Source organism: Acanthochromis polyacanthus, chromosome 5 (genome assembly GCF_021347895.1).
Source record: "Acanthochromis polyacanthus isolate Apoly-LR-REF ecotype Palm Island chromosome 5, KAUST_Apoly_ChrSc, whole genome shotgun sequence".
NCBI lineage: Eukaryota > Metazoa > Chordata > Actinopteri > Pomacentridae > Acanthochromis > Acanthochromis polyacanthus.
Window position 1 is genome coordinate 8,397,775 of NC_067117.1, and position 14,615 is coordinate 8,412,389.

The window sequence follows — 14,615 nt, forward strand, 5'->3', positions numbered from 1 at the left end:
ATTTCTGTATTCATGTTTTTTAGTCAGTTCCTCATTATTTGATCCTCACATCACTTCTCAGTAGAATTAAATATATAATAAGAGAATTTCTTCATTTTGTCCACCCTTGTCTTTAACTATGCTTACTTGACTGTGTCAGACCATCAGTATTATTACTGCAGCGCAAATGTAAATATCTACCTGCTGTAAGTAATGATGTGGTTGTAAAGTAGACATTGGACAGGTCAGCTGAAATTTATCATTTTTCACACAGTAAACAAATCCCATTAAAAAGACCAAAAATTAATTGCACTTCATAGCAAATATGCCTTTGTTTTCACAGTTTGATAATTTATTGCTCTGTGCCATAGAGCTACATGTTTTTCCACAACTTATTAAAACTATAACACTGCATTGGGTTACAAGTTCCTCGAATTACACTGAAGTTTATTTTGCTGCAGTTTTACATACACTGTCTTAATATTGTAAATAATCATAATCATGTCAAATTTGAGTTTGAAAATAACATTCCTTTTAATCCTGAAAGCAGGTTTTGCTGATTGAACAAGAGCAAAATGTTTATCTCATTTTTAAAAATCGCTAAAATGCCATCTTCTATCAGAGCCAAGATCTGTGAAAACAGAAAGAACTTCTACATTTTCAACTTTCTCACAATCCTTACAGTCCTAATCATGTGTGACATACCGCTTCAAATGGAAATTTAACCAAATTTAAGTTTAAAGTCTAAAGATTTCATGGCAATCAACTTATTACACACGTTCTATTCAAAAATTCACCAAAACTAAACCTCACGCAGTAACGAGATTCTGTTAAAAAAAAAATAAAAAAAAAGCAGTTTCTTCTGTGCTCCTCTGTGCAATCAGAAACTATTAGTGACTCAGCTGTGAGCATAAGTTCATGTAACAAGAATTGAGGAACTTTTTGGTGATTTTTTGGAGATTTTTCCATCTACAGACTGTGTTTACACAAGGCTGAAAGGAGACGTGTAGACAAATTAAAAATGTAAGCAGTTAGTACCGAATGATTGTAGAACCAAGTTTTTCTAGCATTAGAAACATCTACATGCACTTATTAAATGCTAGCATCTTGCATTTCTTTTCATTTTTTGTAAAATAAATTGTCAAAGAAATTCAACTTTCATTTTTTTTTTCTTTTTCTTGTGATTTATGGCATAATAACAGCATCATACTACACAGGACACACTTTTGAGTCCTCTCTATGTTCACTCATAGTTGTGCTGTGCAGGATTTCTGACTGCAGTGAAAATAAGACCAGTGAGGAAAAATGCAATGGGAGCAAAATAAGAATTAGATTAGAAAAATAAAATTCTATACTGTTAATGCATTATAGTCTTCAATGAGGACCAGAAACTGAGACAGTATTGAGAGACTGCTACTGTGTTGGTTTCAGTGTTTTCACGCGATTTGTTTACAGTAAAGATAGCACCAGCCTTATTTTTCAACTGAAACCTGCAGGATGTTGTATGTACTATATCCATGCTTTCTAACATTCATGGTTCAACTGGAACAAGAAAAACACAAGATGAACAGTTTTCTCACCTGCCACCAGTCAGCATTGGTCTTCTTCAGTAGAACAAACCGCTCGCCCTCTCTTATGCACACCTGCCGCCCGTCTGCACCTCTGTAGTTATAGTCATATTGGGCCTCGAGGACCACTGTACCGCTGGGAACCCCACAGACTGTCATCCCTCTGGGGGTCACCACAGGAGCTGCAGCAGGTTGCTGATGCCCCACAGAGCGACGCCAAGTACCAGACAGCATGGCTCTCCACGCAGTCCTGTTCAGCAAGCTTTGCTGGGATGTGTGCAGGGCAGGCGAGACTGGAGCCAGGCCAGTGCCATGTCCTGAAACAGGAAAATTGACACAGATGAAAGAACAGAAAGAGAAAGAGAGAGAGATTACCAGAGTTGTGAGATGGCAATGGAAAAATGTCATGCAGTGATGAGTAGATTCAAAGGAAGAAAATATGAATCCTTCTTTGTGCAGCAAATGAAAGTCCATGTTAATCTAGGAGAAAATCAACAAAAGTCAAGTAAATTTTATTTATATAGCACATTTAAAAAACAACCAAGGTTGACCAAAGTGCTTTACAGTTCAAAACAGAAAACAAGACATAATCTGTAAAGAAACATACAGAGCAAGATAAACAACGGCATATATCAAGGTGTCAACACTCAACTACAATTAAAAGCCGGAGAGTACAAATATGTCTTCAACAGGTCCTTAAAGGTATCAAGAGACCGAGCAGTTCTAATTTGAACAGGTAGGCGGCTCCACAGACTGGATGTAGTTACAGAAAAAGCTTGGTCACCTCTGCTTCTGAGTCTGGATCTGGGAACTTTAAGGACCATCTGATTGGCCGACCTCAGCGATAAAACAGGAGCATGGAGATGTAAAAGCTCATAAACATAAATAAATCTAAATCATGCTCTATATCTTTTTTTGTTCAAGAAATCTCTTTTTCTTGTAAAAATGCTAAACATGCATTGGCTTCAACTCTGTAGTGTTTTTTGGAATGCTGCTCAGACGGAGCAAGACATATGAAGACATTACCTCAAGTCTTAAACAATCATGGCAGCAATTGAACTGCTTTTCAACATTAGAACAAAAATATTAGAGAAATTGTTTGACCACTGTAAGGCTACAGCCAGCAGCCTGGTAGATTAGCTCAGCACAGCAGCTCTAGTTATAGGGGGGAGTAGCTAGCCTGGTACTGTCCAAAGGAAACAAAATTGGATTACATGCACAGACAAAGCTCACTAATTAATACACTAGATCTTATTCATTTAACCAGTAAAGAAAAAAGTGGCTGCCGTTAAAAGTTCTGCCAACTGGGTCACTTCTGTGCTAGTCAGAAGTAACAAACTATGAATGAAAACACAGCAACAATATTTGTGAATAACAATATTACATTTTTTTCCACTTCCAACTTCTGTATACATGACAGACATGCCAGAAGATAAAGCACAGATATCTGCACACCACTTTCCTATTGTCCTTTCATCCTCTCAGAACTAAGAGACCCATGTGAGTGAATAACTCATGCGTTTGGAGGATGTAAGGAGTGCAGCAAACCCAAAATAGCATCTGTCTCAATCTCTCCACCTGAGCCAGCATCCCCAAGCTAAACCCTTGCTTTACCCAGCCAGGACCCGCTTACATAAGAGAACATCTAACTTTCTGCCAGGCACATAGAAATACAGCCTCACACAGTACATACACCAACCCACCCCCACAAACACACACACTTGTTCAAACACACATTTAGATGCACGAGCAAATGGGATCGTCCCTAGATACCTAGCAACAGTCACAGTCAGATGTAGCCCGTTTCAGTGAGAAAATGACAGTCCAGAGAGCCGAACAAGACAACCACACAGCGCAAAAAGGGAAGGGAGTGAGGAATGGATGGGGAAAACACAAAGAATAAATTCAAAATCTTGAGAACCTGAGCAGGAGAAGAATGGTTGAAGCTGGATGAAGCTGTGAGCTGATGGAAGAGAGAGCAGGGATAGCTGGCTGAACCTTGATAATCCCACCGTTATTAAAGCACAGGAATGGATCTGTAACCCCCACAGCTACAGAGATTTACAGTAAAACCCCTGTGCACCAGCATATGGGCAGAAGGACTGCCTGCCTGGATGGCTGACTGACTAATGTTGGCAGGAAAATCACTGTAAGACACACAGGAGCATTTCCAAGGCACTTCATCAAAATCTAATGAATCAGAACAAATACCTTTCCACATTAATTTGCTATGATATCTTTCTCAAACTACAAGCATGGATAGCTGCTTAGCTGGTGAGGTAGCTGCAGCACAGTAACACACATGCAAAGACTGACAAATTAAAGGACAAACCAGTATAAAGGGTCTCAGTAAGGCGTTGGACCACCACATACTGCCAAAATAGCACTAATATGCCTGAGTATTAATTCTCCAAGTCTCTGGAACTCTACTGGAAAGATGAACACCATCATTCCCATTTGGTTTTTAAAGGATGGTGTTGGAGACAAGTGTATAACAAGTCCAAAATCTCATCTAGTTGTTCATTTGGGTTAAGATGTGACGACTGTAAAAGCCACAGCATATGATTCATATTATTTTCATCAAACCAGTGACCCCTCATGCCCTATAGATGGAGGCATGTCATTCTTGAACAGACCACTTCCATTAGGAGAGAAATGCTCCACCATAGGATAAAGGTGATCACTCTGATGCTTAACTTTGTACGGATATGCCGCAACAGTTCCCTTGAAGGGCACAAGTGGACCCAAACCATGCCAGAAAATAACCAAGAGGTCAGGATATAACATCGTTGCTTTTACTTTGAGGAAGACATACAAGTGACGAAATATACACAAAACATGTTGCTAGCTCTAAAACGTGTTTTAAAAGGTTTTAATTGCTTCTTACACTGAAAAAGGTAGTTATTTTTTACACAGTCTAGTTAAAACACGGATGTGATTATGCCTACAAATAAATACCAAGAAGTTTTAACTGAGTTCTTTTTAAGTGTGCTAAAAGCCACTTCTTCATTTTTGTGAATGGCCGCTGACTGTATTTACCTAGAAATTAATTTCCTGTGACTGATTATATCTACGTTTGGGAGCTTCCTGTATGTATCTGTGTATGCAGGCACAAAGTCAAACATAATGCAGCTGTAAATCATTGCAATTCTTTGCTGCACTTTCATTCATTTTTTTAAACATCCTTTTACAGTTTATGTGAAGTAGAAGATATTTGTGAAGCAATATCAGACAATAAACAAAATCAGTGGCTCTTCATTAAAACAGTAAGCTGCTAAAATGCTGATGAGTAGAATCTGACAGTTGGTGGTTCTAGTGTTCAAAGACATTTTCAGAACGTGCTGTTGAGCTCGGGAAGGACAGGCAAAATCAGAAGTACAAGGCAAGCAAGCAAACAGGAAGCTGCTTCGACACACAAAGGTTCAACCACAGTTTGGGTCATATCCTCTTCATCTTGCCATTTGCTTTCGTGACAGGAGACACCTTTAGTAGTACAGTTATAGTGTGGAATTGTTAGCAGCCAGTAGAGTGAGTTTTGATGCATGCAAAAATAAGTAATGATGAGCTGCCCTGTTATCATATTAGACTGCAAAACTGAGCCTCGATGTAGAGAGTAGCAGTTGTTTTATTAGCTTAATAATCCCGATGCATGGCTTTAGGAATATGTAATTTACAATTTAGATGAGCTGGCAAAAATGACAACATACCTCTGGTGAAAAAGAGCCAAAACATACAGCAATAACTGTTCATGCACAAACAGAAAGAGCTTTAGTGATGCTACTGCACACCTGCTTTCCTTTTCCTGTTTTTCACAGAGCAACTGGCTAATAAAAAAAGTGCAAAAAAAAAAAAAAAAACTAAACAGAGCGTGGATTCAACCAAACATGTAGGCAGATTCAGTAACTGAGTAACATAAATTCACATATCTGCATGGGCACAAAGCTTCTACACAGACAGCGGAGGCTTTATCATGTTGTGTGCAAATGAGGCTGTTAGAGCAGGGTTAAAGCCCTTAGTTGTGTTATTCTGGGTTTTGCTATGAGGCTCCCAAAGGGCAACAGCTGAGCCTGTTAGACAGGATACATCAGGAATGGGCTTTTGTCATTTAGATGTAGAAGTTGCATCTGATTCACACCAGCAACAAACATGGCTATTAGACTAAAAACAAATTCAAATAACTTTAAAAAGCTCCCACTACTACTACTGAATATGGGATTTAATTGAACTTATTTATTTTACAGGTACAAATTGTGATGATTCCAAATGAGGATCCGCAATAGGAAAAATGAGGCCTGACTGTGTTTCTATTTGCGGGTCACATGGCAGCAGAGAAGGCCACTGGCATCACACACCCCGACATACAGAGAAGGCCATATGGTGTCAGAGACGGACACAGACACCCTGTCAAGGTTGTTGAGAGGCTACAGTAGTTTGTGCCAGGGACTGAGGGCATCAGGGCGTGTGACGTGGTATCAGCAACACAAAATGAGGAGATGGATGGATGGAAAAAAAAACAGAAGGCAGAAATGAAAAACAAGTGAAGGGAGGAAAACTCAAGAGTGACTTCTCTGCTGCCTGTGCTTGAGTGCTTTCACTCCAACTCCATGTGCATGCAAGTCAGGCTGGGTTGAAGAAATGGAAATTATACAATCTGTGCATGCATGCGAGAGAGAGCGAGAGAGAGCGACTCACCATGGTTCTGAAGTAAGAGAGTGTGTCTTCGTCAACAAGGTCACCAGCTCACTCTACAGTCAGATCCATGCACCTGATAGTCCTTGAACATAAGAAAAAAAGAGGAGAAAACATTTGCTGTGTGTTTAAAAAAACATTTGACTTTTAAAGGAAAAATTGGGGCAGAAAATCATACAAACTAGTAGCTGTGTCCTGCAAAAAAAAAGCAAATACAACCTCTCTCCCAGATTCACGTATGCACAAAAACACAGTTAATCCTATGCAGCCAAATGATCCTGCCTCCACTCATTGAACCCCTGCTGACCCTTCCCTCCCTCATTTAGCCAGCATTTCGCCTAAGAGATGAAAACAGAGGGAGTGACAGAGACAGAGAGAGCGTCATAACTGGCTGCAACCTATTCATGGAAATAAACCATCTTTTAACTTGAGGAATAGGAACACAGTGAGGAGAGAAAAAAGACAGAGAGACGTATTGTGTGACGACCAAACAAACAAGGCCAGCGGTTCAGCTGATTGATTGAGCTATTGATCCAAACGCAGAGCTGGGTGGTCAACTGTGCCGCTGGACATCAGAGATACACAACCCCATGGACGTTAGCAGAGACACAGAGTATGTCGTTTTTATCCAAATCACCTCAGTTTTTGCTTCATTCACACACCTCATAGAGAGTTTCAGTCACAGTGAGTTTCAGTCAAATCAACAATCTGGAAAGGCCATTGGATTAAGTTCTTTAGGGATTATAGGCCCTCATGGTGGTTTTGCATGATTTAATCAACTATTTTTCAAATCATACATACATTTTCACATTTACTTCTCAACTTCCAAGCACTCCCAGAGTTCATTTCTTTCCACAATAATATGAAAATAGACTTGAAGCCTGATAATCCACAGTGAACAGCTGGTTAGAAGCTTAAAGATCCTTTAGACAGATTCATGAACATATAAATGATTTTTGAATAATAATTTGTGTCTGTTATAGTTCTAGTTTTTTTTAAAAAGACAGAATAAGTTTAGCCACTGTACACAATCCTTAATTTCCTGTGTCGGCTGAAGATTTCACGTTTCTTAACTGAAAGAAGAGTGACATAATCACACTCCTACATGTACACGTGTTAACCTCAGATTTATGGCGAGCACGGGGAAATCTCCCTCATTCAGCAGATGAATGTGAAAACAGGCTTCTATTGTCAAACCCTGCACGTACATCATTCTGGGCGGTGGTAACCAAACATCCTAGTAAGGTGATTATAAGCAAAACACAGTTTTATTGTCATGGGTTTTACATCACTTTGTATAAATAGCATTATCATCACATGATACTACAGACGCAAGCAAATTTATTTCCTTGTGTGTTCAAGGCCATGCTGAGAGCTGAGGAAGGTATAAAAACAAATGGTCTGCTCTGGAAAAAGCAATTTGGAGTTTATGGTCCAAGGCATGTATGCAAAACCGAATGATGATAATGTTATTATGACATTCTGACTGGAGGGCAGCCTAAAATTAGAAAAGGAATGCAAATTTCAATGTGATGAATTATATGTTTAGGGGATGTACAAGTTGACAGTGTTTCAAAGGACACAGAGCATCTGAGAAGAATCCATGAAGAGAAAAGTATAACAAGCAGCAAGAGTAAAATTCAATGTTCTGCTGTAGCTCCAGATCTACTTAGATATTCAATTACCCCAATAGCTCACGCCTCAACTCAAAGACAAGCCAACCGAGATTGTTTAAGATCTCGGGGCAGAGCCTGTCAAACTTCACCGCACGGCAGGACTGGACCGGAGCGGAGGCTGTTGGAGGAGAGTTCGGTGTCATATCATATCCATATTCATTCCATACGTTTGAAGTCGAAGAGGGCGGCTTTAATAATCATGGCTACATGGTGTTCAAAGAGAGACGAGACATGGGGAAGAGGAGTATGGAGTGAATGAGGAACTTCAAAGCACTCCCGCATATCCACATGGCAAACACACACACACACACTTGCATGCACGCACACTGTACTGTATTTACATATGAATGTCTATAACCAAAGGCATCACAGGAAAATAAAAGAAGTTGCTGCACGTGACTGTTCAGTAACATTAATTACCACGACAATGAGTGAAAAACAAGTCGTTTTAAGTGAACAGGACGGCTGATTTAATAACCATGTCAACCCAACAACTGCTTATATCCAAGTTCCACACAGCCGCACATCGAATGCTGCCTCTATAGGACACCTACATACAAACAGCCATCCTGCTAAAGTGGCTGTTTAAGTCCCAACTTGTAGCCAGTTAGGGCTTTTGAGGGAACATATTGCATCACATCATACATAATGGGTAAAAGGAGTAGTAGCACAGCGGTATATCTGAGAATGAGCTCAGAAGTATCTTGAAATGTTCCTAAAAATCAATGCTACTGTATGATACATTATTTGACCTAAGCTGCACTCGAAACAGATTAGATGATAAGAAATAAAAGCCTAAACCTTGTCAAAGCAAGATCGATTACATTGAACACACAGAAATGAGCAATAACCAAAACCAATCTTCTCTTTACAAAAAGAACATTTAAAGTGCTCGATCCTTAGACCCTCAATGCAGATGCCAAAGAAGATCTACAATGAATAAAAAAAGTACTTTCCTGATATCAGTAAATTGGCAATTAGCATACTGGGCCTTAAATCGGTTCACTCTCATCATGCTGAACAGTTCTACTGAGGACAGCCAAGTAAAGGAGCTTTCACTTTGTCTATGGATGTACAGTTATAACTACTAGCGCTGATGTCTCTCTCGCCATATGAGACACACGCCTCAAGCCAAAACAGCCTTTCATCCTCCCAAAGCCATGCATTATTGATGATTAGACCAGAGAGAGACACTGAAACACACAGTGCGTTTCCCTGTGTGATGACTGCCTGCTGAATGTGTGGGAATGCATGTGTGTGTGTGTGTGTATATATATATATATATATATATATATGACACGAAACAGGTGAGCTACATTATTTCATTGATTAGCTGAGTAAACTGTCAGAGAGCCAATCAAAAAGCAGATGATGACAGTAAACCATCCATTGGCTCAGACTCGCTGCTGTCATCATGACAACAACCTCTGTGACCAACTACCGTCTCCAGCGCCTCTCATGTGTGTTATTTTTTCCTTGTTGCACATAAAAACATTTCATATGTGTGATGCCATCATTTCAAGCGTTTGCTGATGCAACACTCGTGTTTACAATGAACCCTGCAGCCTGCATCGACACATAGCAAACATCTTCAGAGCGTTCACTTGTATAATTCAAGTTCTCATTTCCCCTATTTGAATATAAACAACAACCAGACAGGCCAGTGTTTGCCAGTTAGGCAAAGTAGTGCAGGATTGCCCTGGGGGCTTTTTAAACTCTTGAAAGAATTAATTCAGGCATCACATTTTTTAATTAGCTTATGCATTTTACAGGAAAATAAAGTGGAAGGTGAAAATTAAACTGCTAGTATACTCCTAGCTGAAAAGTAAAAGCTTATTTCAGTGAGAAAAACAAGGTGAAGAAAACGCTTCTTGTATTTATAAGGAGCTTATTAGACACGGCACAAAATGTAGTTCTCACCATCAAACCGCACTGGAGCCATATTTTTAGCCAACTGAATGACATGACTTTGTTTTAATCTTAATGAATGTATTAACACAGCAACTCTGGATTTAAGGAATTAACCATACACTTTAAAATGTGAGATAATGGTGGAAAATGATCAGAACAACTGCCCAGTATGAGGCTACACTGTCAAATTGCTGATTCTTGCAGTGAACGCTACTAAACTCCAAGATCAAGCAATTTACAATATCAAAACACAAAAGACAGCAATCTGCTTATCTGAGAAAGAACAACTGGCAAATATTTTGATTTTATGGAATGAAAAATGACCTTAAAGATGAAGTGATGGTAAAAAACTTTTGCATATTATCTTGCAATGTGGCAAATAGTTTCAACATTGATAGGAATGATTCAGAAGTTTGCACTAGACATTAATTTATTTCTTCGCTAAATGCTACTTGAAGATTAAATGTAAGAGTTGTGCGGGTTACATTGCACTGAAGCAACTTTTTCTGTTTGTCTGGAGCAGACAAACTGAAAAAGTTCATAATTATTCCATCTTTTATGTGATATAAATCAAAACTAACAATCACATTTTCTTTTTCACGTGGAAGGTGATGTGTGAGCAACAATGCTCATGTTGTTGCAAATACTCATATATAAGATATGAGTTAGCAACAGGCAAACAAGGATTTTTTTCCTTCACCATATTCCTACATTGGCTGAAAAAAGTAAACTGTCATTTATCAGTCAAGAATGATGTTTTATAAAATAAAAAAATAATCTTCACTGACTGGGCTGGTGGGTTGTTGTTGAGCCTGTGGGAATGTGTGGTACATTGATGTTTCTAATGAAGAGCGCTGAGCTCCATTGATCCACCGGGGATGAGAGTGAGCTGTCAAAAGCTATCAGGCAAGTCGAAGACCCACTTTCAGCGATGTGCTGCTGAAGTGAGCACGATACTGTTGAGGCACGAGGAAGAGCAGCTAAACCTCCCAAGGCAAACGGTACAGAGACGAGACGCTCACACAGACACAGCTTTGAAGCCTTCAGAGGGTTAGAGAGGTTACCTGTTCAATAAAGGAACATTACAGCAATAACAATAAGGGCTGGGAGGTGTCAAACATTAGTGTTTGCCCATGTGAAGCTGCTGTTGTTCTTTAAAATTCAATCAATGAAAGATATTCAGCTCACTGTCATCAAGCAGAAAAATTTTCCATTTGAGAACTGAAACCAGAGAAAGAGCATTTTACTGCCTTTGATTTTTCAAAAAAATATGCTAAAATAATGGATTGATTGATTATAAAACAGTTCCAGAATGTTTCCTGTTGATCGACTAATCAACTATTTATTAAAGCAAACTTTGTTCATACTTTGTTATGGAATAATTATGAACTTTTTTATTTATTAAAGCAAACTTTGTTCAGTTTCACTTGCTACCATGTGTGACATAAATCAAATCAGGAAAAGCAGGTGTTTTATCCACACTTGGACAATAACTATATCTGTTGTCATGGAGTTGTAGTGTATATAGTGATGTACCTATGCCCAGTACAACCTAGTGAAAGCAAAATTCACTGCACTGATAACAAAAATAAAAGCAGAAACAACATAGGAAAGCAGAGCACAAATGTGAATGTAAGTGGAGCTATTCCGCTCTTCAGTAGTTGAGACATGGAAAGCTGCTTTTGTACAGACATTACAGTAGTATGGTAGGTAAACAGGTACCTGTGTTCTTCTAAAAGTAGTCATAATGTAGTCACAAACACTTTATATTCAAGATGACACAGACTGCTTGTGATTGTATTAACGGTACTTTCCTACAAATCAGTAAAAAAACATATTGACTCAAATATTTCAGTGCAAAAAAACACAAATAAAATCCATTAAAAAAGCAACACTTAGTTCAATAAACAACATTACAACACGTTTGACCATTGATTATTAATTTCGGTCATTTTTTCAAGCAAGAAAAGGTCAAAAATATTGTGGATTCCAGCTTTTCGAACATGGGGTTGTGCTGCATTTTCATAGTTTATTAAATATATTGTAGTTTGAAAACCTCACTTTGGGCTCTGGGAAATAGTGAGTGGAATTTTTTCACTTTTTTTTGACAACATACAGACTAAATACTTATTTGGATAATCAAGAAAATACTGCAAATTAATCAATAATGAAAATAATTATAGGTATAACACTTAAATTTATATCTTTTACTTCATATTCTTCAATGCTGGGATCACTGGGATACACAGGACATTTAGTTTGGTAAGTCATCAGTTGTAAAAACGAAGGATAAAATGTTAAACATCTTTCAATATGACAACTGAACTGCACCACAAACTCTAGCCTGCAATACAGCCCTAACACTGAATAAATGCCTTTACACAAAAACACTTTAATTCTAATGAAAGTAGGATTTATTATTGAGTTGTTTCAGTTCGGTGCACCAAATAAACTGGCTGTAAATAAAAATGAATGTGTTTTAAATCTACTTTAATCTCTATATAATCTGTTTGAGACCCCCCTTTCTCTTTGTAGTATGTCATGCAAAATCACATGATGAGCTTGAGGTCATGAGAACTGTTGGTGAGACAGAAATTAGGTAGAAAGGGAGGAGAAACAGCAATGAGGCAAGGCTGGATTTAATTGAGAGAAAGTTCAAAGTCACGGCAAGCTAATCAAAACTGAGGCACAATTAAACCAAGAGACAAAACCAGTAAGTGAATGCCATAAAAGAAACAACTATCTGTCAGATGTGGAGGGTTTAGGACTGTTTATAAAGGACCAGATGTTAGTAAATTGCATTTAAAGCCAAAGCTGTGTTGAGGTTGTCTCTGATGTGTGGTACAAAGCACACATGAGATAAGGTTTTGGTACTGTATAATTTTGCTCCACAACTGACAGTATCCACACATTTCACACATAGGCTTAGACATGCCAGAGCTGCAGAATAATCTGACTAGTAACATACCACAATGCAAAACTCTTCAGTCTCTCAATCTCTCTCTCTGACGTTGCATCCACAACAGCAACAGCGTGTGCAGCACACGAGTAATTACAGTGAACTTGTAACCCTCATCCTAATGCTGCACATGGTACAGGGCACTTTTAATCAGCAAAGTTGCAAGTGAAAAATAATCTTTCAAGCTTGTGTCGTCAGAGGCTGGCAAAAAAGGGAGCAAATCTCCTGCTTTGCATGGACTTAAGAACGATTATGAAACAGCAAAAATGCAATGCGTCAGTCAAACTGTTTCCATCACACCCTGTGGTTAACCCATCCATACACTTTCTGTAAAGCATGTAAGGGCTAACTCGCTCGCAGAGGCATGCAAACATTTCCGCACGACACATGCCATATGCAAACTGTTGAGATTAGCACTTCTTATCAGCGTGACATTTGAAGAGATGACCAATAACGGGATCGCAGTGTCTGCATCATTGTAGTTATGGAATACGTGAGAATGCACCATTGTCTGAAGGTCTACATAAAAGAGAAGCAAAACAAAGGAAACTGGTGTCAGATGACGTGTGTAGATAGAGAGGGGTTGAGCAGGAAACTCTAAAAAGTGGAAAGTGCTCCTCCACAGGAAATGGTTGCAGGTTTAAACATTTTATGCGTGTGTTGGGTCAGTGAGTTGCCCTATGCGGCTCTGTTTCAATGCACTAGTTGAGTCTGAGCAGTTGTGACAGCACAGGCTACATGTGGTTTGACACTGTGATGTGGAAAAATAACTTGTTTTGGAAAATGTACACTTCTTATTTTAGCAAACGTGCAGCTATGGCCTATTTTTGGAGGCAGAATGATTTAGGTACAGCACTGGACTGCACCTTCTTTGACAATCAATGTGCAAATCATATCCATATCTTTCAGGAAAGGCCAAAAAAAATAGCTATTTTCTGATTTACAAAGACTCACAACATGTAACCCTGCTCTTTTTATGAATGCACACTCTGGCAGTTACAAAAGACTACAACTTTATTGTGCTAGCTTTACATCAGATGATAACATTATGGCATTGAGATATTTAACCCACCAAATTAAGGTTTGAATCAGCTTGCATTTTCAGAATAAAGAATCATAAACTTCCAAAACAATACAAAATATTAATTATTAGGTAAAAGGATGATTAAATTAATTAAATACTAAAATATTTTGGATGTCTGAGTGGGAATGGCATATTTTTACCTGTAGCCACCGCAAAAACAAACTCTTCACACCATAACATTTCCAGATTTGCAACAATATCACAGAAATAAACAGAGTGAACATCACAGAAATAACATATTTTACATGAATATCTTTGCAGAAAATAAGTTCTCCGTCTCAGCAGTTCAGCAGCAATTCAGAAACCTTTGCATCACTCACCTTGCAGCGACGTGGTGACTGCTCAGTTGTGTTTACGGAGTGAACTGCAGAGAGACCAGCAGTTGCGTCTTGGCAAGTTTGTTGCGTTTTCTCGTGGGGAAAAAATAAGAAATAACTTCACATAATTTACCCACACTTTAGTAAATTAACAGTCACGCATGGGCACTTGCATGCCCCTGCTGCCCATAATGATAGAGCCTCCTCGCTCTTTAAGCGGATAGAAAATAGCCTGTGCTGCTCAGGGTTTGGTGGTGGAAGATTGGCTACAATCGGCCAATATGATTTTACAAGGAACCAATCAGATGACACTAAAAGGCAACGCAGCGGTGCGTTTGTTTCTGATTAAGGCGTCGCCCGATGAGAAATGCGTGACACACGACATCGATCCCGCCCACTGTTGCTGTATTATAAATCAGAACAAGCACATCG

At 38.8% G+C, this 14,615-nt stretch overlaps 1 protein-coding gene across 4 annotated transcripts in view; it reads right to left on the bottom strand.

Annotated features, from left to right (window-relative positions):
* arhgap9 (Rho GTPase activating protein 9) overlaps positions 1-14,446 on the bottom strand; it is a 46,363-nt gene extending 31,917 nt beyond the window's left edge. For 2 of the 4 annotated variants that reach the window (XM_022205612.2, XM_022205543.2), the window contains exons 1-3: positions 14,187-14,445; positions 6,240-6,321; positions 1,560-1,864 (exon numbers count right to left, since the gene is read on the bottom strand). In XM_022205612.2, the coding sequence (XP_022061304.1) occupies positions 1,560-1,781 (222 nt within the window). In that variant the 5' untranslated portion in view covers positions 1,782-1,864; positions 6,240-6,321; positions 14,187-14,445. Of the gene's footprint in view, positions 1-1,559; positions 1,865-3,468; positions 3,597-6,239; positions 6,322-14,186 lie in introns of those variants that run through there. The other 2 variants (XM_022205467.2, XM_051948366.1) reach the window with 2 other exon arrangements.
* Between the last annotated feature and the right edge of the window lie 169 nt (positions 14,447-14,615).